The sequence below is a fragment of the Podarcis erhardii genome (assembly GCF_964252035.2).
Source record: "Podarcis erhardii genome assembly, chromosome: 6".
Lineage (NCBI taxonomy): Eukaryota > Metazoa > Chordata > Lepidosauria > Squamata > Lacertidae > Podarcis > Podarcis erhardii.
In genome coordinates, this window is record NC_138510.1 from 60,411,900 (window position 1) to 60,437,245 (window position 25,346).

The 25,346-nt window shown below is 40.1% G+C and overlaps 2 protein-coding genes across 4 annotated transcripts; both read right to left on the bottom strand.

Moving 5' to 3' along the window:
* Positions 1-750: 750 nt before the first annotated feature.
* MYSM1 (Myb like, SWIRM and MPN domains 1) lies at positions 751-19,334 on the bottom strand. 3 transcript variants are annotated; one of them, XM_081865309.1, is made up of 20 exons: positions 19,198-19,334; positions 17,774-17,849; positions 17,116-17,186; positions 15,193-15,270; positions 15,072-15,095; positions 14,637-14,715; positions 14,026-14,124; positions 12,664-13,394; positions 11,812-11,942; positions 10,245-10,348; positions 9,320-9,397; positions 8,174-8,262; positions 7,813-7,867; positions 7,682-7,732; positions 6,773-6,847; positions 5,583-5,771; positions 5,290-5,305; positions 3,259-3,364; positions 3,079-3,136; positions 751-2,336 (listed from the first exon to the last, which is right to left on the bottom strand). In XM_081865309.1, exons 1-20 carry the CDS (start codon positions 19,272-19,274, stop codon positions 2,172-2,174), a joined length of 2,352 nt encoding a protein of 783 aa, XP_081721435.1. In that variant the 5' UTR covers positions 19,275-19,334; the 3' UTR covers positions 751-2,171. The 3 variants fall into 3 exon arrangements, with proteins under 3 accessions (XP_081721435.1, XP_081721433.1, XP_081721434.1); XM_081865307.1 differs by having other exon boundaries at positions 5,173-5,305; positions 19,198-19,333; XM_081865308.1 differs by lacking the exon at positions 15,072-15,095 and having other exon boundaries at positions 5,173-5,305; positions 19,198-19,333.
* A 2,010-nt stretch (positions 19,335-21,344) lies between these two features.
* LOC309344298 (CARD- and ANK-domain containing inflammasome adapter protein-like) lies at positions 21,345-25,096 on the bottom strand. Its single transcript, XM_081866569.1, has one exon. The coding sequence runs from the start codon at positions 24,745-24,747 to the stop codon at positions 22,477-22,479; it is 2,271 nt and encodes a 756-aa protein (XP_081722695.1). The 5' UTR covers positions 24,748-25,096; the 3' UTR covers positions 21,345-22,476.
* Between the last annotated feature and the right edge of the window lie 250 nt (positions 25,097-25,346).

Below are 25,346 nucleotides of genomic sequence, written 5' to 3' on the forward strand. Positions count from 1 at the left end.
ACTGGGCAGGTTTCTTACCTGAGGGGCACCTTTCCCAAACTGTAAAATGGTTTCCCCTTTCAGAAAAATCACTGGAATGATCCTTATGCAATTTAGCAGCATACATTCCTTCAGAAGAGTCTGTCATACCTGTAGATTTCATTCAAACCCCCCCCCCAAAAAAACCTATAGATGTTTCTCTTTTTTAAAAAATATATCAAATTGTAAAGGTGCCCAGCACAATAAATCCCTGACCAATTTGTCTGATTTGGCAGGCTATATGCACTCTGGAGGGGCTACTTTGCCTAAAGATATTAGCTAATTCTGTCAAAAGAAAAGGAGAAAAAAATCCTCAGTCACTTTTGATTAACGATAGGGGGACTTAAGCTTCATTTTTCTAAAGCAACTTTGGACCCAGAACTGACTCAGACAAACTATGAAACAGTCCAATTTCCAAATAAATGCCAAATCAGGATGAAAACCAAATCTTGTGGCCGGTGCAAAACCTTAATATTTACACACAATGAACAAGCAACAAAGTCTGCCTGGCTTTTTGACCCAAAGTTCGAAATAAGTGCAATTAGAAATTGAAATTGATCTTGTACTGTTTAGCTGAACCCCAGGACATTTAGTACTTAATTATTTGATACAAAATGATGCTCCTAAATGCAAATCTATGAGAGAAAAACAAATAAATCTGCAATGTTCGTGGGATTTTTTTCATTTTTTTTATGTACAGAAATACTAATTTGAAGCCAAACAACATTGAAATCATCTTCACACAATTTATTGAAGGGGCAATGTGAGCAAGAAGAGTTCTTTGCATTGTTTTAATGATAAAATCCTTCTCAATTCCTGATAAAGACATCACGGGCAAATATACCTGTATTGTGCTTTTATATGAGGGTCAAATAGTCCAGTAATTCTCTTCTGTACAAATATACAATATTTACATTGCTGTCATATGGCAATATGCAGATTTACAATAAGGATGTAAACAATAAAATTTAGAAGCTGCAATATGATTATCACATAACTCTGTAAAACATAAACTATGGTTTTGGATATTCCAATCCAGAGGAATTCCCAGATATTATTTAGCAATATGCTAGAATTTCAATGGGGAAGATGAGGCATTGGATCACATGCAACTTGGAAGTCGTAATGGTCTAAGGAGTCAAGTAACAGGCAATATTTCAAAAGCAATGCGAATACACCTAGTGCACTATGATACAGGGTCCCTTGCATGCAGATGATTACTGAGTCAAATATATTCTAATACTGAACTAAAGGGGCTAAAGTGGAACATGTTGCACATTCATCCATAACTTCCACAGGGTAAAAATAAAAAAAAGTCCACCTGGGATTCAAGAATAAAGTTATATAATCCTTCAGAAAATTTATTACTCCTTTGTATGTCTTTCATATTTAGTACATAGTCTGAGTTGTGATACCCAAGGGTCAAGGGAATGTTTTAAGCACAATTCTTGATTTCTGTTTGGAAAGTCTCAGCCTTCTTTCCCTAGTTCTTGAGAAATGAACAAGGCCACCCAAACTCTGCAAAGCTATACAATTAATCTGGATAGAAGAATTTGATATGAAGGATTTATTAGTCCAATATTGTTTTGCTACTGCAGACTTCTGTTGAAAGTAGTAAGCCTCTTGAATGGGCTGCGCACGCATCAAGTGAGAAACTCAAGGCTGAGATGCTCAATGAGAAATCATATCCTTGTTGTCTTGTGGTTTTCCATCCTTTCCCGATTTCAGCAATATGCAATACAACTCAGTTTATCCACTGGACAAAATGTGCTTGCAGATACATTAGACATTGAAATGTATAACACAGGGGTGTTCCCTAAAATGGCACAAGGTAGGCAATATAACTAATTTATGTTAACATCAAATTTCTAATAGCTCTTGGTCCAAGCAGAACACTATCACTTCAGCTATTTGGGGCAACAAATGGCGCAACTGTTTTATCCAAGTGGTGGGCTGCCAAGTGGTTCATTCATTTCTTTGCAACACAACCATAATTTCAGAAGATTAGAAGTTATGTCAGAGATCAGATAGTTTGTCATGATTGTTTCACACTGTCTTTCAGTAACAGTCATTTTCTTGACCCGCAGTGGATGCTGTCACGTTCAAGAATTGACACTTTATAATAAAGTGAGCATTTATTCTTTTCAGCACTATCATATTGGCAGGTCATTTGGACACATGCTATTTTCTTCAGTAGTATCATTCCATTTCTCACTATTGTATGTTGAAAGGAATAAGTTTTCTAGCTGTGCCAGGAATTCTTCAGCGATGAAACTATTTGCCACATTGCCTAGAGTCTTCCTCATACACTCCAACAACTAGTTTCAGATCAAAGAAAAAACAAACAAACCAGCATTGAAGCAACATTTAGGAAGAAAAGCCATCACAAATCTATTGCTTTATATATGTTAGCACTAATTGAACTGTATCTGACCATTTACACAGATCTTTCATTCATTCAACAGCTGGCTTCTGTTCAAAGAACTGTCAAAGCAGTGAATAATCCTACAGTGTGTTAACACATTTGAACTTTAAAACTTACTAACATGTACTATTATATGTGCAACTTGTCACAAACGTTCATAACTCTCTAAGTATCCTTTACCAAAATCCATGCAAAAGTGACCAAAGCAAAAGAACCCCTCTAATTTGTGGATATCTCTATCTACAGTCCAAGAAAAACAATTCCACACAGCACCGTCTAAAATTTGTTTTTCACTGCCTATGTAAGACACCCATTCCACTATTAAGTGACAGGCACCTAAAATGATGCCCATGACAGGAAAACATCCTACTTTGTAGCCCATCCTCAAATGTAACAATTAAATCAAAATACATTTTTATGAAAACATTTTGAAACCAATTTGCAAAAACCAAAACAACAAGCTACCCTGAAGGAAAACACAAAACATTAGTAGCCAACAAACATTAGTTACATTTGGGTAGCTTTTGCATATGCCTGTTGCTTCCACGAATATTTAAGATTTCTATTATAACTAGACAAGATTAGACTTCTTTAGGTATTTATAGGCAAGAAGCAAATGTAATTACAATTATTACCTTCTGCAGACAGGTCAGATCTGAATCTCTATGGAAGATTTTATCCATGGGCACCCAGCTGTTGGAAAAATATGACAACACTGTATCAGTCAATATATAAAAACATTCTCTATTGAAATGCAAATACAGTAATTTGGAACTGGCTTACTACAAGATTCTGAAATGCAAGCAGCCACACACCTATGAGACATCCTGTATTTTTCAATTATCCATCGTGTTTTTTCCAGTACTAATTCCCATTTAGGTTCTTCCAACATCTGTCCCACTTCAAACTTGTATGGCAGGCCTGCAAGCCATTAAAACATATTATGCATGGAATATTACACTTCCTACTTTTTGACATGCGTATCTTACATCCCTGGGAAGAGCAAAAATATGTGCACATAAAACAGCAATGTACCGTCAAGAGTGAGCCCATTTAGCCTAGTTGTAGCCTGAAGTAGCTTCAATCCCAGAATTAGGTTTAACAGCAATATTTTGTGAAGTAGAAATATTTGTTTGAATGCAAAGTAAGACTCTGATCTGAAGCACGGGTCAACTCATTCAAAGTGCTCTGGACTTCTATTTCTGGTCCTGTATCACATGACAAATGTCTGTTTAAGCCAGGCTCCCCCAACTGGGTGCCCTCCATATGTTTTGTACTATAAATTCCATTACCCCAGGGCTGATAGGAGTTGTAGCTCAACGTATTCTGGAGAGCACTAGGCTGTTTCTCTCTCTCTCTCTTATATGCACAACATTCTGCACATGTAAACCTTCAATGGCTGAAATTCACAATACTTTTTCCCCCTCCCCCTCTTTCCACAGCAAGATAAATCTGCATTTTCATTTATTCAAACTGCAATTGTCCTCATGCTCAGGATATCTGCTAAGGAAAGTATTAATGATAATATCAAAAGAGGGATTTCAAGACCGGCTTTGTCACTGAGAGATTAAAGACTAACTTCAGCACCTTTAGATTTTCACCCTATTCCATATGATCAGATTTCTATTTTTAAAAGATTTTTTTCCTCACATTTATCAAAATTGCTTTGTGAATAATAATATTTTCTAAGATTCAGGTTTAACTAGATTATTCAAATTCAGAAAAAAAGTGCTTCCTATACTTACAGACCCTCAGACATTTCATGGATACTGATGAGGTTCCCCCCCTCCCCACTTATAGGATAAGCAATAATTTGCAGCATAGAGGGAAGTTGTATACAAGTAGAAACAAGGAGCACAAGGTTAAACAGTTGGGCCAGATTAATTGTAACAGGACCTAGTGTTCAGGGAATAGTATCAAATCTACATGCTGCCTCCACCCCCACCCCATGTGCATGAATTTCCTTCCCTACCTGACCCTTCTATCAACAGGTTATCATTATTAACTCTAGTTCAAACAAACTCAGAAGTGTTCTTAATTTACCTTTCAGCATCTGGGTAGAGGGGGGTTGGGGAATTTGCATGCATGAGGTGGTTGCGAGGAATCTGTGCTATCTGAACCCTTAAATCCTGACTCCATGGTTCCATCCCAACCAGGCCATGGAATGCTACACACAGAAGGCAATATCCATCTACTGCAGAGTAGATTCACTGCAGTCAGTGAACATAAATTACTTAGATTCATCAATCTCAACAAATTCACTCTAACTAATGTTGGGTATCGCCCCAAAACATTTCTCTTCTTAACAGAGTGATTCAAATGAATCCTTGATTTCTGGTCATCTTGTGCTATTGCTATTTTCATTTATTAAAAGACACCCTTACCACAACCCCCTAAAACATGCAGTGATTGCTCTCCGTGAGAATTAACATTATGGTCTCCGTTCCAGTAAAACACCCCCATATTATTTACAGTGCAAATCTTATATTCCAAAAGTTTCTAATCCTAACCATGTATGCACAGAAGGAAGCCCTACTGGATCCAATGGGACTTACTCGGAAGTAACCAGGGTTGCAGCCTATTGTATTATATTTATTCTTTCTTTTAAATTATATATATTATTCCCCTTGTCTTACCAGTCACCGAATTTTTCCTCTTTCAAAATGTAACTTAAATGATGAAGATAGGAAGCAGATCGGCATTAGGAAATTTTTTAAAAAAACACTTACGATAGGATCCATCAGGACTGGTCTCATCACTGATTACCAGACAAGTAATCTGGGAATGCGGAAGAGGGTTATTTCGATTATAAGGACTTATGATCACACCAACAAACATTGACCCACCTCTGGAGAAATAGCTCTGTATGGAAAAATATAAAAGGGCAATAATTTTATTTTTTTAAAGTTTGTGTTTATGAAAATAATCAAGAATGCAATGCAAACTTGCTTTTTGAAAAAACCCCCATCTTACAATTAGAAGTAGTCACTTTAAAGGGTCAATAAATTATTTGGATAGTACTTTGAAATATTACCATTTACATAATTTCTAGTTTTCCTTTTCTCAACATTATTAAATTAAACATCAACAAAGCAGTCCCCTTGTATACACACACACATCAGGGGGTAGTGGTTGTTACCTGGTATTTTGCCTGCGTATCAATATCTCGTATTGAAGGATTAGGGTCAAAGGCAGGGTGAGAATGATACCACCCAATAATACTGTAACCTCTAGCAGCAAGTGTCTCCGATGCCTGTGTTTGAGATACTGGGTCCATCTCACACTGCAATCCTGTACTGAGGCTATTGCACGGTTCTGCTGCGCAAATCTGTAATGAACCAATCAGATTGGAGGCCTTACAATTCAGTGGTGGTGTAGTGTTTGATTCTTGAGGACAGTACACATAGGGAGCAATCTGATAGAGCAAGATCTGCTGGGATGAACAGGGCTAGGATCCAGCGTAATGTCTCAGGGTAGTCAAGGGTATGCTGACATAACTCCTCATCCTTGTGGTCCAGCAAGAGATAGGCTGGCATATTTTCCCCAGAGCCTGGCTGAACTTAAACTGGCATAGCAAGAGATTACAGTTAAGAGAGCAAAAAGGGTGATATAACTCAAACACTATCTTAAAGGCTTGTTTCCCCTCTGCTACACTTAAGCCAAGTCAGCCATATGTAGCCCTGCTTCTGAAGAGAGTTTAAATCTGGTATACTTTTCACCAGCTTCACTCACACCTTGCTTCGAACCAGCTTCTTGGGTGTAGGATTGCTCCATTGTTCAAAAAACTAGCAGCTTCCTGAATTCCATACTGACTACAGGAAAAGTATTACAAGGATATAGTAAGATGCTTAAAGGATGCTTATATATGGATGCTGCAATAGCCTCTGGGGTTAATCCAGTCTACTCAAAATGCTCCCATAAATCATAAGAAAATCCTGTTTCCCTCTAATCCCTCTGGGGGATTAGGTACGTGAGCAGGTACTAAGATCTGGTCCTCGTAATAGGCTGGTTTAATGCCTATTGCACTAGACTAGATTAAGGCTGTTTTGTGTTTATGTTTATTACTGCAGGTTACAAGCATATTAAACCATAAATATTATAATAATGTCCCAAAGGAGCAGATAAAACCAGATAATAATAATAATAAAGTTTTTAAAAATACTGTAGTTTCAAACAAAAAAAAATATTCCATAAAACCTTAGAAAAGTAGATTGGTCTTAGCTAGTGCTGAAAGGGCAATACAGTGAGCACCAGCCATTCCTCTGAGGTGAAGGGCATTCCACATTCTGGGAGCCATGTTACTGAATTTTAAACATGCATGATACTTACTTCAACTATTCCATCAGTTTCAGAGTATCTTCCACCTAGCAGTCCTATTACTTCTGCCATTGAAACATGGGCATGCTAAAGACATAAGAAAAAATCATTTGGATATCTTAAAGAGTTCGGTAGTGAAACCATGTATGATAACCCCACCCATCCACACCCTGAAAGCTCTTCATACCTCTGCTTTATCACCAATAATTACACAGATGCTGCACTTAGATCCAACCCTAAACTGTGGTTTAGTGCTATGTGAATGAGCTTTATGTACTCCCTCCCTTTTCCTAGGGCTAAACCAGGTCATTACCTGGACATTTTTGCCAGTGCTGATAAAAATCAAGTCAGTTGCTCCCATAAGGGACTGTGAAGATCAAAAATTACACAGCCATCTTTACTTAGTTAGTAGGATAAACACTAAATAGTGCCCTTGAGGCTCCAACAGTTACTTATGGATCAACAACAGATGAAAAAAGCAAAAGCACAAATATTCCCCCATTTCAGCAAGAAAGGTATTAAAAGATAGAATTTACTTTTCCCTTGCAGGTGATTATATTAACATTCTGAGTTTCTCTTCTGGCATGACTAATCACCCATGCTCATAAGAAGCATTATACTGTTGTGCAGCAGCATCACATTTATGACAGCTTATTCCCATACCTAGTTAGAGATTTTCTCAGGGTTATCATCTTCTACAGAAACAAGAAATTATGGGCTGTTACTGCCATCACCCATGCCTTAGGTAAGCCGGGGGGGGGGGGGGAGCTTGGCCAGTTAAAGGGTGCAGATGGTATAGCAGTAGTCTCAACAGCAGGAATATGGAGGGTAATTGTGGTTTTGGCATAGATCAAGCCTTCCCTATGTGCTTTGAAGTGAACCAAACAAATCGGGAAAATGGGTATAAAGTATAGTTCTTACCAAATCCATGATGAGAAGTGCCTCTGCAGCTACCGTTACTTGGAATGGCTCCTGAAAAGATAAAAATGATAAGGAAAGCCTGCTTAAGTAAGCAAAGGTGTGCTCTTGCTTATTTATTAACTCATACTTACTGGTTTTTCTTCTGTGAAGGAACAGCAAGGGATCAGCTGAAAGGGATCAAATGAACTATAAAATGAAAGAAAATTGCTCTGAAAATATACAATTAATAAAGGGAAAAAACTCATTTTTTAAAAAAATCACATTTCTTCTATTGTAGTTTTAATTACTATATAGAAAACTAGCAAATTGTTTGAACTTGTAGACTTATGTGGTAGTTTTTAAGAGTCACAGGAGTATCTCCGCATTTGTGAACTGCGCTTTGGGCTCAGTGAAGTAGTACAACGTAAGTGTGCTGATAAGCACGAATCATACTGAAAGTAACATAAACTACTTTTTCTAAAATATGTTGTAGGCATATACAAAAATGTAAACCTTTTGGGCTGCCTTTGTCCTTTAGATGCTTTCGGTGGTTTCAGCTTCTCCTCTTCTCTCCTCTTAGCTAGATCCTCAGCAGAAAGGTGCTAAAAACAAAACATATTGATTAGTTAAAACAGCCTGAAGCTCAGTCAGTTGTCCTGAATTTAGTAGGTGCCCACAGCTGCTGTCACTGTTAAGATGGGCCTCAGGGAACCAAGACCAAAAGTAGCTGTTTTGTTTGTTTTTATAGAAAGCTGGAAGAACTTCCTTCACTTTCCCATTTACTGTTCCAAGTTCAAGCAAACTATGAAACAGCATAAGATTTTGTCACTCCACCTCTAGACAAGGGACTTCTTTCCTACCTGCTACATGGTGCTTCTGTTAAGACCACTTTATAGCTATAGTATGTCAAACTGAAAGGTTCACCTACTTCAACACTCAAGAGTAGCCAACTAGATGTTCTAGGGAAGCTTGTGAAACAGGAAATATGGCTTCTCAGTGGTATTTGACGTTAAGAAGTATGCTGGTTCAAAACACAGAAGTCCCATACCCAAGTATTTTATCTCCTATTTACATGAAGACCTTTCATTCACAAACTTTGGATCTATTTACTTATGGTACGGCTGCAACAGTTTATTCCACACATTACATGAAGCACATCATGCTTTTGCCTGTTTTAAACCTACAGCATATAAATTTCATGGATGACCTCTGGTTCTGAACTTTTGGTCATTGGCTCTTGAATCATGTTTTAGAACACAATAACAAAATGATCAAGGAGCTGGAGCAACTTCCCTAAGAGGAAAGGTTACAAAATGTGGAACTTTTTAGTTTATAAACAGGCAAGTAACTGGGGACATGACAGAGGTCAGCACCAGATTTAGGGTTCACCCAAAGGGGGTCATGTAGTTCTTACCTTCATGCGATTTTGGCATCAGGCAAAGGTTTTTTATTTTCCCTGACTTCTCAATCCTCTCTCCTTTTATTTTGCAATATTTTAATATTTTTACTTAAGTTTAAATTTTTGTAAGCCGACCTGAAACCTCAAAGGGTGGGTTACAGTTACAGCTCACATAATTAAATAAAAGTGTATCACTGCAGGAACAGCTTGACTTTCGCGAGGAGTTGAAAAATATCAGAAAAGTTTAAAAGTGATGTTACCTCAAAAGTCTGTCCCTCCAAATCTTTGGCATCACACCAGTTTCCCCAGGGGTCTCTGACACGCCGTCTCCTTGTACGCTGTAGCAAACAGAAACACATGTGCAGGTCTGTTCAAAGGCATAAAGTTAGCAGTATTTGTATAAGCAATTCACATATTGTTGGGGAGTAGCAGAATGTGGATTGGCATGCTCACAATAAGCTTCTGAATACTGATCACTGGTCTACTTGGGACTGGTCTGAACCTACTTTTTGAACTTGTGTCAAGGTCAAGCCATCAGCCACCTGGGCCCATAGTCAACGTTGCATTACTATACTCCAAAATAATGTGGGCCAATTCCAAGCTGGCAATAGATAGCGTAGAAACATGCTTTATAAGAATTAAAGAACCAGCACTGCCATTTATTCACTCCATAAAGCACAGCATCCAGTACTTCTGCTTCTATGCACCAACCATTTGCAAGGTTTCTACTTATGGTAGAGATACTCGGTGGAGCTTTAACAACCCCTGAAAGTATATGCTGAATCAAAGTAAAAATGCGTCTGATTACAGCTGCTGGACATACACATAAACACACACCTTGCATATACATTTCCTTCCTATTCACTTAATTTCTTAAAAGACGGTTTATTTGGTTTCAGTCAATGAAGTGAAATGCACTGGATCCAAAGAGCCACTTTTTATGTATTTGACAAACATTCTTTCCTGAAAGCAATGTATAATTTAAAAAGCCCCATACAAAAATAGTAGTATGTGCAGAACTCCAATACATAATTTATTTAGCCCTGAAAGATCTAAGCAATGTTTGTGAGAAAAGGTACTCTAGTTGGCTTCCCAATCAGCAATACTATAGTCACACACTGCAGGAATGTGATCAAAAGGCAGTAAAAGAAGAAATGTGGCACATAAATTACATTTCCATCGTACCATAGACTGTAGACGCTGCACAAGCTGATATGCTTCTATAGTGTCTTTGCCTTCTCTGGGTCGAATTTTGTCAACTTGCTGTGGTCTATTATATATCGCCTGCTCTGTAGAAATGAGCAAGAGAAGTCACTCAGATGCATAAAAAGTGAGCTACCTGGTTGTCACAAGCAAATGATGGCTTTACTCTTGAATGTCTTTAAATTCTAATCACCAAGAGTTAAACATAAATCTTTTAAATTGTTCTTCACAACATGAAAGTCATGACATGACCAAGGAAGTGTCTCACAAACAAAACAATGATGCCACCTAATGTTTAGCCACCTGAGCCAACCAAGCCAAGGGGGCTACACAGACAACACTAGAAGGAAAATTAAGAGAAAAAAACCATGAATGATATCAGGTGGCAGTGGCATTTAGGCCATATTGAACAATACACTATTTCAGCAGGCGTCTCTTAGCTTCCATTCACTGAATATATAGTACCGGTCCAATTATTTCTCAAAGCTTTAAAAGAAAAGAAAGAAAAGAAAGGACAAAGAGTTGTCCTTTTTTAATGTGAAAAAATATTGAATGGCTTTATCTAAAAATGAAGCTAGGCCCAAATGGTGTAGATCAGGTGGATGGGTCCCTCAGGGACGTTTAGTAAGTCTTCTGCACAGTGTGAACTAGCATGCTGCTTGTTCACAGTATTCAAACCATAGTTTGTTTAGAAGAATTACTTAATGACACAAGCAAACTGGTCACATAATGGCAGAGCTCCCCCTTGCCATTCAGCTATGTTCCATTCAGCTATGTTCAGTTCTTAGCTGACCCAGTACAACTTCTTTCTGTGGTTCTTGGGGGGATCCATTTGACCATGACTGGAGGATAGGTTTGAGCTTAAAGCTTTGCTTTTTGTTCTAGCTTTTCCACAGACAAGGAACTTGAGTAAGAAAAGAGGGCAAGGAAGGGTTTCTGAAGCCTATCAGAGGGGAATGGACGCAAAAACAAAACTACATGTAGATTCTGAGCATCTATGCAGGCAGTCAAAGGTTAGCTGGCCACAGCCTGCTGCCATGGCAACAGATCTAACACTTAGGAGGACTGATCATTACCTGTCCAAGAAAGTCACATGTTTCTAGACACCACTACAGCCATGGTAACCATAAGAGACTCAAAAGAACAGGAATGATATTAAACAGTAGTCCTTTTTGTTTGTTTGTTTTACATAAGCACATTTTTAAAATCTGGTGTATAGGCTACAACATAGAAGGCCAATATTTGGGGTAAAATTTATAATTAAGAGTAAGTGAAGGATTTGCCACATGGCACCTTCTGGACTAACCTCTGCCTTAGCCAACAACCACACTGGTCATGTTTTCCATCTCTTTTCTGTTCAGAATTTTAAAATATATGTTTCTAAATGTGCCCCCATATGCTTTCCATGGCCCATTTATTTTCTGGTTTTAGTTTCTATATAGTAAATGTGTTACAATAGAACTGCAATTACAAGCAATTTTGGAGACTCTTGTGAAAAAGCAGAATAAAAATATAAAACTAAATGAACAGACTGAAGTTTTCTTCCTACCACAACCAAAGTTAATTGCTCCTATTAGCTCCAGGTATGTGTGTATCCGTCCTATACAGTTAACATCCCCACAGTTCTTCAGCCCTGGGCGTACTGAAGTCTTGTTCAGATATTTTGGTTTGATTCTTTCCCTATAATAAAAGACCACCACAAATGATAAAATAAAGCATTACCTGGGCAATTAAGTTAGCAGCATTTGATATTTCTTGATGTATCCCATTAGTGGGAGTAGTGGGAGTCCATTAAACATGAACCATTCCACTCATGCAGATATTTGCCCACCTGGGTCAGAAGTCGTCTATCATGGGCTAGGCCAGAGCCTTATCTCCCAACCCTCCATGGGCCAAGTGGGCACAGCTGCCCACCTATCCATCACCTCATGTCAGATGTCCCATTTTTGACCACATGCTTTGAAATCAAACCATGAAGGTAAAGGCAATGCATTATGTGAGCACCGACAATCAGCTACTTTCCTTGTCTTGCTGTGTGCAGGGCTCCCTTTCGGCTCAATCACATTTTTTTCATGCCTCATACATGACATCAGGTGTAGGATGTCGGTGTGGCTTGGCCAACACAGTCTTAAGGGCTAAATGACGAGGGTCTGGCAGGTTCCCTACTTTGGGGGCTAAGCAAGCCAACACACAACATGTGTAATTTTGAGCTAACCAATGACCCACCCTGGTCAAGCTCCAAAGGAGGAAGATACAATCAACCAGCTGCAGTCAATAAAGGAACTGGCTATCACTTGTCTGGAAAATGGATTACATAAAGAAAGGATATTAAATATCCACACCATTGCTTTGCATACATTCCCCTCACTGTATAATTTTCCAATAGGCTTATATTGCTTACCATTGATCCAAAATATAGTTTCTAATTTTCAGGTAGCGCTCAGGTGTTTTGGCTTGTCGTCCCACAAAAAATTCTGGTATTGCCTGCTTTTCTTCTTCTAGTACGGTTTGTCTATCTATTTCTACTTCTTGATCTGGTGGCTTGAGCTCCTCTGCATCTATCTGATTCTCCTCTTCCAGTTGATTGGAAGGATGGAAAAGAAGACTGTTTTCAGTGAAGTCTGTCTGTTCTCTGCAATTCTCTGGATTAGGAAACCAAGCGGTATCATCAGAAATTCCTTTCCCATCACATTTCTGATTTTCTGAAACCATGGTTTCATGACCACTGTTCTCAGAGCATGACATTGCAGTCTCTAGACTCTCGACTGTCCTCTGCTCTGGCTTTGGAATTAATCTTGATGTTAACAGAACTGAAGGCATGTGTCCAGAAGAATCCAAGATAGGCTCTGTCCAACTGCTCTCTCCTGATGGACTTTTTGGAATATCTAATAAATCAGACTTTCCAGCTTCTTGCTGAGGTACATTGCAAAGTAGCTCATCCACCTCATCTGTAATGTCTACTTCCTCATCATCTGATAATTTTTCAATTTTCACTGCATTTAGATTAGGGTCTGCCCGACCTCTTAAGAGTGCCCATGACACCACCTTCCCTTCATCATCCTGATTGACACTGGGAAGAGGAACATTGACATACGGCTGCAGTTCCACTTTTTCTGAGCCATCCGTTTTTGCCTTAACAGAGAAGTACATTAAAATGAGTTAAGTATGACAAAGTAAGAAAGTCTAAATGAATGACAGTAGTTAAAAAGTGACATTTATTAATTTTAAGTTATGTTTGCTTGTTGTTTCCTTAAATTTCTTAATAAAAACTGGGCCCTCTTGCAAAAGACATTTAATTTTGCCAATTTTGGTGAATGACATTCACCAGATAACGACATTCACAAGGGAAACACACAGCTTATCAAACCAAATAATAATATGAATTTCTATCACAGCTCAGCATTTGCCAACTAAAAACTTATCCAGCTGTTTTTGATTGTGGAAAAGAAAATTATGTGCAGTACAGTATGGTGATGTACGGCAAGAGTCCTCCTCTTATGGACCTCAACTGCTCATGTCTGAGCAAGGTTGATAGGGGATAACCCTGTTGATCTTTGTCGACAGTGGACAAAGAACAGTAGAGTTATCACTTAAGGTTTAATCAAATTTAAAAGCCTTTTTGAAAAAATGCAGGCGGTCAATATTACAGGAAATTAAAAATGAATGCAAAAATCATTTGCTGTGGGAGACTTTTTTAGTTATCTGTTGGCAAGGTTTGCTACCGAGTCATTCTGTCAACTGAAAGTTGTTATATCAAGTTTACCTTGTTCTTAAAGTACTGCCTGGCAAAGCTCTTTACTTGGAGAACATTGCGACTTCCAATCATCATGGCAATTTTTGTCCATCTTCTGCCAAATTTAGCCTAATGGAAAATAAACATGACTTCAGCTCTTAAGTCAAAACAAATCAATTTAATACAGCATCTGAAGCTTCCATTGCTTTGTTTTTACCCCATCTAAGTTACTTGCTCACTAAAAACCTCTTTCTCTCCCACTCTGCGGCAAATTTTTACCAAGAGAAGCGTGATAAGATAGCAGCTAAGAGTTTTGAGAAAGTGAAGGAAAAGGAAAAGTACTTGAGCCCATGGCTAAAAAATCCCATTATGTAGCTAGGCACAAATACCATACATGAGTAATTCACTTCATCTAAAAATTCATGTTGGCTTGCATAGGAATCTCATCCAGCATGAAACAATTTTAGTATTAAAATTCTTCACTAAAGGTACACTGTATAACACTTTGTTACATTTTAAAACAAATAACATGCCATGCAGTACAACTGTACCTTAAACACTTTTAATTACTTGAAGAACATTGAGATTTCCACTTCTAATGGCAGTTACTACTAAAAACATTAACCACAGGAAATATTTACCAGTCCTTGTTCAAATAGTTCTTTTTCTTTCACTGTCCACTTTAGCGATCCACTAGCTGATTTTGTAGGTGAGCGTATCCTTACATAAAAATAAAGCAAAATGCATTTGTGTAAAACAAAAAGATGCCAGGAAATGGTATCTAAACATACATTTTTTAAAAAAACAATTAACCTCAATCACTAGAAATAACATGTACATAAATATACTTGGAAACTGGGTATAGGCATTTTAGTCAACTGCCTAAATAGAAAAATAGATTTTTTTTTAAAAAAAAGTGGGAGGTGGTGTCAGGGTATGCAACAAAGAAACCAGCGTAAAAAATGCAAATTTTGCAGGGTTTTTTTTTTTAAAAAAAGCATCAACATGAGTCCTAAAGGTATTCAGATATTCAGTACAATCACTTAATATTTAGCCATGACATTAGAAGTACATACGTTACTTTTGCTTCTTTCTTGTGGCTGTAAAGTGCAAAACAAGACAAAGGCAAGTCTGTAAAGATGGCGAGTCTTTTTAACACAAATTCCCCCCTCTTTGAAATATTACACACCACATTACCTTTTTGTGCACTTTTTATCACTTTCCTTCAGTTCATGCCAAATTTTTTCTGGAAGGGATTTGCTAGATAGATAGTATCTAGAATTCATTAAGGATTTTCTAAAGTACTGTTAATGAGGTTCTTTGCATGCTACTGTTTTCATAATTAATAATTTATCATACCAAAAATCTGTAACTGCAGTCGAATGGGTTGTAAGTTGTAGTACATGGATTAGCTATAAACTAACAGCAAACACCAGTAGAACATAATTTAATGCAGAGAAATACAAAGGTCAGAAGTCAAACTACGTCCAATGAGGCTTACTCCCTATTAAGCAAGTCTACGATTACAGTTTAAAGCCAGAAAATTGATACCAACTGTGCAACTTTCAGTAACAGGTTGGAGGAAGAACAGAGGGAGAGAAATAGCAAGCACTCACCACAGTAACCTTGCAAATGATCTTTCAAAAGTTACAAGCCCATTTAAATAACAACAATAACATGAGAATTTAAAAGCTGTTTCTTGAAATAAGTCACTGTTCTTAAATTAATATAAGCTAAGCTCAGCTGTTTTGGGATTACAAAATTACAAACAAACAAATGAAAAACAAAAAGGGGCAAAATTTCCTGAAACTTATTTTAGACATTTGTCTTGGGATAACTTCAAAGAAATAAACACATGAAAAGGTTTTTTTGGGCTTCCATGCTCTGCCTTAATGAAGGCAGCCCCCATGATATCAGGATATTGTTGGCAAAGGAAAAACAAGGATGATTACGGGTAATCATCCTTGCAAATTCTGCCCAGGGATGAGCGGAATGGGCTTCACTTGTAGTTCGTCTTGGTACCTGGCTCTCGCTCTGGCATGGAATGCGGGGGGCAGGGAGGCGATGAGAACAAAAGCACTTTGCCTGCAGAAAACCCTCTAATGTCTTTATTATTTACAAAGTGAACTGAAGAGGGCTTGGAATTTAATTGGACGTATAGTTGCTCATATATCTTCAGTTGAAAGGAAGGGTGAAAGGAGTCTGCAAACTGCCAAGGAACTGATAAGGTTCTTTATTGAGTCATCTGCAGATCGACAGACCACTCTTCTTCCCAGGCTGAGAGGAAAAATGGTGACAACAGTATTTACTGGGACAGAGCAACTTTTGCAGCAGTTGTTAAAGCTTTTGGTGCAAAACAATGAAGCACGGGATGGAGTGATGCAGAAATTTCTGGAACAACAATGGGATATCAGCTCTGCCCAAGGCATGATGGATAACAGCAACAATTGGGGAAAAGAAAGACATAATATCTTACAAGGACAGGAAGAAGAACCACGGACAGAATAACTGCCATACACAGGAAGAACAAGGATATAGTTTTGAGTTCCTCACTTGCAGTTTTATAAATCATTTAATGCGTCAACACAAATAGAAGTTATTAATATTGCGGTTGTTGTATAAGGGATTATTATTACGACTGGAATGTTACTGAAACTAGTAAGATTTTGGAATGCAGAAATAAAGAAAATCATCAAATTTAGCATGCGGAGGGCCACTTTATCTAAATTATATAATTTGGTATTTGAAGAATTGGTATTAATAATTGTATTATAAATTGGTATTGTTATAATGAGGCTATTATTGGACTGTAATTGAAAACGAATAAATAACAAAGGACTACTCAAAGGGCACAAAAACCTGCTGACTGAGCCATGTTAATTCACCAGACCTTAATTATTAATCAGACACAAGTAGAAGGATAGAAACAGCAAGGCTCTCTTGTTAAAGTAGCCAAAGATGTCTGGCACCTTGGTGATTAATGAGAGTTTCCATCAGGTAGTCAGGGAGCAATTTCTAATCACCAAGTGTAGCCTATTGATTATAATCCTGCACTACAGCTTAATTTCTTACTGGGGTGAGGATTCTATTTTGTCATGCTGATTAATAAGTAAAGGATACTCTTCTTCCAACAACATCTTCTCAATGGCAGTCCTGTTTTCTTCACTAATTGTGCTATCAAGACTCCATGGCTAGGAGAAAAACATAAGCTATGGAACACTTGTTTTATATATTAATTCCAACACCAACCCCAGAAAAGAGGCTAACACTTCTCATTTTCAGATGCAGAGCTGAACTGAAGAAGTAAATTTTCAAAATCTCCCAGGGAATTTGTGGCAAATAATGAATTTAAAAGATTAACAGAAATCTCAAGTGCACCAAAAATCCAATACCTTTCTTAAAAACTGTGATAAAAGAACATGGAAAAGAATTTAAATAAGCACATTGTAAAGAACACAGGCATGACACCTCTTTACATTTCATGGCTGAAATCTGGAGGTCCCTTGTCATGTACAGATCAGCAATACCCCTTGTGCAAGCACTTGAAGATCTGTGTATAGAAAATCCAGATTCCAATCAGCTGTTTTGCAGCTAGCTGGGAACACAGACCGTTCAAAGACTTCAGTATGTTTCCATGGAACAGCACAAGTTGTATTTTTATTATGCCCTTCGAATCCCAACTTATTTTTTGAAGTGATTATGATAGAAAGACCTCTTAAGATGTCTTCAAAAAGATGGTCGTTCTCTCAGTTAACAGCCCATTTCATAGGACACTTACAAGACCCATATCAGTTCGCCAAGTTGAATCAAGGTAATGATCTTGGAGTAAGCTGGATGAAGGATTTTCATAGCTTCTGAAATGAAATAAAAAAGCCATATACTTTAAAAACTGATCCTCTCAGAAGCTGAAGTTCTACTAGCATTTTAATGCTTGGTAAATGTCACATGTTGCAATGCTTCAAAGCCTTGCACCCAATCCTATACTCCCCTTTTGCTAGTACAAGCAATATTAAATTTGAGGTGTAAAACGTTTAAGCAAAGACAATTTTTAAGCTATTATATGATGTATCCATAGGATGCTTTACCTCACAATTCTCACAAGTAGGAAATCAAATCCTGAGACTCAGGAAGTGTTGTTGTTTTTTTAAAGTCCTTCCTTTGTCAAATATATGGGAGGGAAAGTGATCTACATTAGAGGAACTAATGTAGAAAGTTCATACTTATTCTTGTGGCACCTGCGCTACAGACAGATCCATCTAAACTGAAAGGAAGGATACTGATTTAAATGTTTTTGACAGTGCTGTGACTATGCATTGGTGTGTGTCAAAATTAGGAAGGAATTAATCTAAGTCAGCAGTGGCTAACCCACCACTGTGCTTACACACACTGAAACCCTAACTGAAGTCTATTTTTTGCATTTCATATTCCTCTGATCTTGCTTCTTTGGAAGCCCCCCTCCCACGAATTATGCATGCAAGCAACTGACGGCACTCAACGCGTCTAATGAAGTGAGACTGAAGTGTGTAAGAACTTGTGCTATAATAAATCCATTAAATGTCTTCAAGGTGTCAGAATTCTTGTTTCATTTCTCCTCCAGAAGATTTCCAGGAGAGAAAACCACCCACCAGCTGTTAGGTAGGTCAGGTCAGAAATCACTCCTGTGGAGCTCATTCATGTCATTCTCCTGGACCACCTGCACGCTGTTGAGGGGAACATCACAGACCCTACAAGTGTCCCTATTTTCCAGGGACGGTCCTGGAATTACAGAAACCGTCCCGGTTTCTGATTTGATCCCAGGATGTCCCTGTTTTAACGGGAGAAATGTCGGGAGTGTATGACACTTCTTCGCGTGAGGGTGCCAAGCGGACCACTCTCTGTCTTGCCTTGCTCTGGTAGCATTCACACGAGGAAGACACTCGGGTGTAGGATACACGTTCTCTTCCTCCTTTAGGCTGACTTAAGGGCCGCGGCTGTGCGGCCAGACCGAGATCTGAGCACCTCCATAAAGATGCGGGAGGGGAAAGAAACCTCCCTCCCACCGCGAAAGGCGCCTGCCAGGCGCTGAGACGACAGAAGCCCCCGGTCAGAGCCATGGCTCGCCTGAGGCAGCCGCCGCCAACGAAGGGGCTGCCGTTGGGAGCCTGGCATGAAGCGCGCGGGGCCCGGGCTGAAGGCCCGAAGCCTGCCTCTCCCCGCACTCACCCCGCCTCCGCTTCCCCGGCGCCCCCCGCCGTTGCGTCCCCCTCGACGTCCACGTCGAGCTCCTCCACGGCCTCCATGCCGACACCCGCCCGCCGACGCCGCAGCAGCCGCCAACACCGGAAGTCGCGGGAACAAAACAGGAAACGGGGCGTCCAAGGCCGGCCCAGGGAATGCGGCTCAACCATAGAGAGTTGTGAGCATGCGCCGCACGAAGCTGCGAAGCTGCGGGCGCCCTTCCTTTTGCCCTCAAGCTCTAACGGGGAATCGCTGGGCTTGGCAGGGGGCGAGGGGCGCGCGGTGGGAATAGGAAGAGAGCTTGGTAGGAAGCGGACCGCGATGAGAGAAAAAGAGAGAAAAAGCAGGGTAGGAAGAATAGAATAGGGTATGTTCTTGTCTCTACACACACACATAGCTGGATGACAAGGGGGAAGCTTCCAAAATGAAAACGTAAAAGCGCAACGTAACCATACAAAAAGCAGAATTTTGCAGGGAAAGTGGGAGTCCTCGGGGAGAAATTAAAACGGGATACAATGACCTCTTCTGGTTGCAAGCCATGGATGGTGATCAAAAGCAAAGGATAGAAGTTGAAGGAGAGCTCTCGAGGCAAAAGTAACATACCGGTCCTACTTAGAATTCAGTTAAAAATACCTCTGTCAACGCCAGTAGCCACTGCCTATGTTAGATTACAATGGTACCTCGGGTTAAATACGCTTCAGGTTAAATACGCTTCAGGTTACAGACTCCACTTACCCAGAAATATTACCTCGGGTTAAGAACTTTGCTTCAGGATGAGAACAGAAATCGCGTGGCAGCAGCGGGAGGCCCCATTAGCTAAAGTGGTACCTCAGGCTAAGAATGGTTTCAGGTTAAGAACAGACCTCCGGAACGAATTACTACTGTAAGTTCTTAACCCGAGGTACCACTGTATTGCCCTATTGCTCAGGTATAGAAGATTTGTAAAATGCACGCATTTCGCAGATCCTTAACGAGAAATTTCATATTTACGACTAAACAGAGGACTGAAATCATAAATGTGGGAGTATTTTTTCAGATTATTAACTATAAAGTTGTTGAGGCACCAAGAATTGTGTGAGAGCAGACAGCACGTCAGCTGCCTTTAATGGTGTTAGCATGACTCAGCTTTATTCTGATGTAAGCTTCTTCTGAGCTTGTTGAAGGAATAATGGGAACCAAATTCTATAAATAAACAATATAGCAGGAAGAACAGGTACAACCATCAATTACAAATTTGGTTTTATTATTTTTTTTGTAAATTGTTCTGAAGGTTTTTGTTTTTACAATCAAGCAGTGTACTGTAGAAGTTTTAAGAAATAAGTAATACTCTTGGTGTTTCTCCATCCTTGCTTTGTTCAAACCTGCCATTGCTTAAAACAGTCACTTTCCCCCTTTCAGAACCCCCACTTCTTCACTTACTTTCCTTCTTCCATTCCTCAGCTACCCTATATGAGACAGATAATGGATGTGGATCCCACAAATTTTTCATAGTATGTTCCCATAGAGTGTTTCACTCTTACCATATATTGCCTTCGAAATAAAGTTCCAGATTCAATGCAGTAATTCAGATATTTTATTATCAAGCAAACACCCATATATAAACAACAACTTAAGCTTCTCTAACTGAACAAGCTAACTGACATACCATCTCTTAAAATTTTATTTGTTTTAAAGATAAAGTAAAGGTAAAGGGACCCCTGACCGTTAGGTCATCGCGGATGACTCTGGGTTTGCGGTGCTCATCTTGCTTTACTGGCCGAGGGAGCCTGCATTTGTCTGCAGACAGCTTTCCGGGTCATGTGGCCAGCATGACTAAGCCGCTTTTGGCAAACCAGAGCAGCACATGGAAACGCCATTTACCTTCCCACCGGAGCGGTACCAATTTATCTATTTGCACTTTGATGAGCTTTTGAACTGCTAGGTTGGCAGGAGCAGGGAACGAGCAATGGGAGCTCACCCTATCGCAGGGATTTGAACCACCAACTTTCTGATCAGCAAGCCCTAGTCTCTATGGTTTGGACCACAGCACCACCCACGTCCCAGGTTTTAAAGATACAATAACATATAATCATGAGGGTATATGTGCAAATGGGACTACAGAATATGAGAGAAGAGAAGGCCTGGAGGGGGGCTGTGTGAATTGGGGTGCCCAAATGGAGAGGGAGGCATGGACATAGGGGAAAACGGGTGGATATAGGTGCAAAGTTGGGCTGCAGAACAGAAGAGAGTAGCTGCTTCAAAGGTATAGTTGGGAAGGTGAAATGGAGGTTTAGCAATTGCATGGGGTGAAAAAGGAAAGAAAAAGAGGGTTAATGTGGGGGCACTGGGGGTTGCCAAATGGAATGAGCAGGGAGGGCAGAACCATGGGCGTAGCCAAGAGGGGGCAGCTCCCCCCTTCCCCCGATCAAGTAAAACAATATAAATACTTAACTAACTGACCAATCACGTCAGTTCTGTCCCTCCAACAATGTCCTGCCCTCCCTAACAAAAATCCTGGCTGCACCCATGGGCAGAACCCTCCTAGTACAGTAATATCTATAATCCCAACCACACCCCGACAAGCTTATGTCCAAAGCAGCTAATATCAATTGTAATAAAACAGCACACAACAATAAAACATCAAAACAAATCAGGAACAATAAGAGATAGGCAGGCAATCTAAAACTAAAATCTAAATGCTAAGCGGTAATCCAACTGAATAATTTTGAAGAGCAAACCAAAACAACACTGTCAAGGAGGGAGATAGCTTAGTCCCTCCATGGAATGGCATTCCATGTGCTGGGTGCCATTACAAGAGAAGGTTAACCTTTCCATGACTGTATTTAAGTACTGTAGTAGCCTAGTACCTGTAGGCAGCATGGAATTGCATGCAGGCAAGTGAGTAGGCTTGAGGAGAAGGAGGGATGAGGGCCCCATTCCTCCTCTGTGCTCAGAATAGAAACCAAGTGCACTGGTAGTTGAGGGAAGCCCTGCCTCTGTAGGAATGCAGAGAGGCTTGCTTCGGGAGGAATGAAACACTTCTGCCAACCGCCTCCAGTGGACGGACTAGTTGTTTTCTTAAGGCTAGGACCTTTTGTGGGCTTGTTTATAGGAACCCTCCCTCCTTTAAGATTTTGATTTAAAATAATAATAATCAAAAGTTCCAACCACTGATTTCCTGCATTGACCCTGAAATAGGGCAGCCCAGACACAGGTGAGAACAAGGCACTAGACAGCAATAAGAATCAACTTGTGCTTCTTACAGGTAGTTTCTTCTTAGCACATTTATCTTATCAATAACATTTTCTTTTTCAAAAGAGTAACAATTTGAGCCTGGCTTTCAGTTGGGCTGGATTCTGCTACTTGAAGTGGAGTCTTCTTCAGGCTATTTGTGGCCTGTAGATTTGCTTTACCCCCCTCAGACCAGCTGACCAGTGCGCTCACACAGTTAAAATGACCGGCTCTGCAAGCACAATGCAATGGTGTGTCCTTATTGTTGTCCAGAGCATTAATGGCTGAACCGTTGCTCAAGAAGAAATGTATTAGGTCGCTGTGTCCGTGTTCTGCTGCAAGATGTAGCGGCGTCTTCCTCCAAATATTTTTGTCATCGATATTTTTATTCTTGCCAGCAGCCAGAAGGGCCTGTAGTATCTCCACATTCCCATTGATGGCGGCATAGTGCATAGATGTGCATCCGTCCATGTCTTTGGCACCAAACCTGGACTTCTTCGCTAACAGCGCTTTCACTGCGTTAAGATGACCTCCCATGGCTGCAAGATGAAGCGGGGTCTTTTTCTCCTTGTCTGTTGCATTGGAGTCAGCATTGTAGTTCAGCAGCAGTTCTACCATAGCAGGGTTTCCTGCTTCAGCAGCAAGATGCAGAGCTGTCTTTGCCTGCTTATCCTTAAAGTTGACATTAGCCTTTCGCCACAGCAGCTTTTGCGCAACTTCCACATGGCCCTTATAACTTGCAACGTGCAAGGGAGTGAGCAGTTCTTTAGTGACCGAATCAGTTTTTGCACCTCCGTCAATTAATAAGTCAACTAGCCCTCCCTTATTGTGCAATGCGGCCATGTGGAGGGGGGCCTGATCTCCCTGCCCGGCAATGTTGGCATCCAATCCTTTGCTCAGGAGCATCTTTGCAATGGAGGAGGCTCCAGCTTGAACTGCCAGATGTAAAGCACTGCTTGAGTCTGGGGTCTTGTCCGTCAGGCTCGCTCCCTTTTCAATGAGAACTTTTGCTGACTCGGTCTTGCCCATCTCACATGCCACAAGCAGTGGTGTGTACTGCGCTTTGTCGAGGGCGTTTTTGTTGGTTCCTTTGTCAATTAAAGCTGCTACGATGCCATGCAGGTCCTTTTGAACGGCTTTAAAGAGAGCTGACACCATCGTAGCCGGCGACATGCCTTTGGAATAGTCCAGCAATAACTTGAAGAGAGATTGACTGTTGCTGTTAAAGGCTACATCAATGATGCTGGAATCAATGTTGGCTCCAGCTTCCAGGAGAACCTGGACAGTCTTCTCAAACCCTCGAGACACAGCATAGCCCAAAGCGGTCTGTCCTCTCTCATCCTTGGCATCCTTCAAAGCACCATTCTTTAGGATGGCTTGCACCAGCTCACTGTCATCTCTGAGAGCAGCCATGTGCAGGAAGTTGTGTTGGTTCTTGTGTCGCCTCGCCTCTTCTTTCAGGATGCTCTTCAGAACATGGGTGTGGTGGTTCTGATGGGCCAAATGAAGGGGGCTCTTGCCTTCCTGATCCAAGGTGTACATGTTGGCACCCGATTGGAGCAGCATTTTCACAGCTTCGCCGTGACCTCTCTCAGCAGCTCTGTGTAGCGGGGTTCTTCCTTTCTTATCCTTAACTTCCAGCTTAGCCCCTCTGCCGATTAGATAGTCAATTATTTCTGTATGCCCGTGAGCTGCTGCAATGTGTAGGAGGGTTTCATCTTCAGAGTTTACTGCGTTAATATCATTCTCTTTTAAGATCTTTTCTAAATAGGAAAGATTACCTTTAGCCACAGAAACAAAGATGGAAAGAGAATTGAAAGAATTGTCTTGGGATTTCACAGCAGCTGAATCCTGTTTTACTTTATGTTTGATCTGAGTCAGCTTTTCTGGCTTAGCTAAAACCTGTCTGGGGCTATCCTTCTTTTCTTGGTGAGGATCTTTACCCTTTTGAACCCACCCTTTATCTTTCTCCAGTAGATACCCTATCAGTTGCCTTCTGGCATCACCAATTCTTTCATTCACATTGCTGACATAACTCCTCATGTTGTTATATAGCTGTGGCTCAATCTGTTTCAGACATGGGTAAAAAAAGAGCCTGCAAGCTCGCTCACCTTGAGAAACCAATATATCCAGGACCCTGGAGTTCTTTGCAGTTCTTGTTCTGTAGTAGGATAAGACCATTTTTTTCTCTGGTGTAAAAATGCCACGTTCTATCAGCCAGTTCAGAAGCTGATCAGGGTTCCTTATGCCATCTACAAGTTCATCCTTTTTAGTTCTCAGTACTTCTGTGGCATAGGGATTTGTGAACATGCCAGCTGAATACATTATGTGTTTAGATTATGCACCCGCAATACATTAAACATGCCTTTGAAGTTCGGTATTTAGCATGAGAAAGTGCAGTTTGCTCCAGTTTCTGCCAACAAATATTCTGGTGGTCCAACTGGAAATTTCAGCGACAACCACACACACGGGGGGAAAGGGAGAGCATAAACTTTTCACCTTTCGTTGTGCAACGCTGTTGCCTTCCAATTCTCTTTTCTATTCCTTAACAACAGACTGGAGTTGACGAATTGAAACAAAACAAAACTCAGTAAAAATATTCCAGTAAAAATGGTCGCATTGCAAGAACTTGCAAGATAAAATCGGGAGGAAGTTTTCAAAGTTGGTAGCTAAGCTGTTGATGGATAGAAACTTTAAAAAAAAAATGTATTTGGCATGTGTGACCCATCTGTCAGACATGTCAGAAGAAAAGCAGCAGGCTAGTAACTGTTGCTATGTAATTAGCCTTTGTGTAACATTAAGATAAAATTGTATACCCGTCAGTTAGTTACACAGCGGCATATCACACAGTGATCAAAAGCTGCAGGGCAAGTAGCTAAGAATGAGTTTAATGTTTCAAAAAAAGTAGATCCCACATTTATTTT

Excerpts from the sequence above, each read along its gene's own strand:
- MYSM1 (XM_081865307.1), bottom strand. The coding sequence starts at position 19,274 with ATGGAGGCCGTGGAGGAGCTCGACGTGGACGTCGAGGGGGACGCAACG. Across the intron at positions 17,187-17,773 it reads GGCGAACTGATATGGGTCTT|CCATGGAGTCTTGATAGCAC; the intron begins GTAAGTGTCCTA and ends TTTTTCTCCTAG. Across the intron at positions 9,398-10,244 it reads TGCAGCGTCTACAGTCTATG|CGTACAAGGAGACGGCGTGT; the intron begins GTACGATGGAAA and ends TGTTTGCTACAG.
- LOC309344298 (XM_081866569.1), bottom strand. The coding sequence starts at position 24,747 with ATGTATTCAGCTGGCATGTTCACAAATCCCTATGCCACAGAAGTACTG.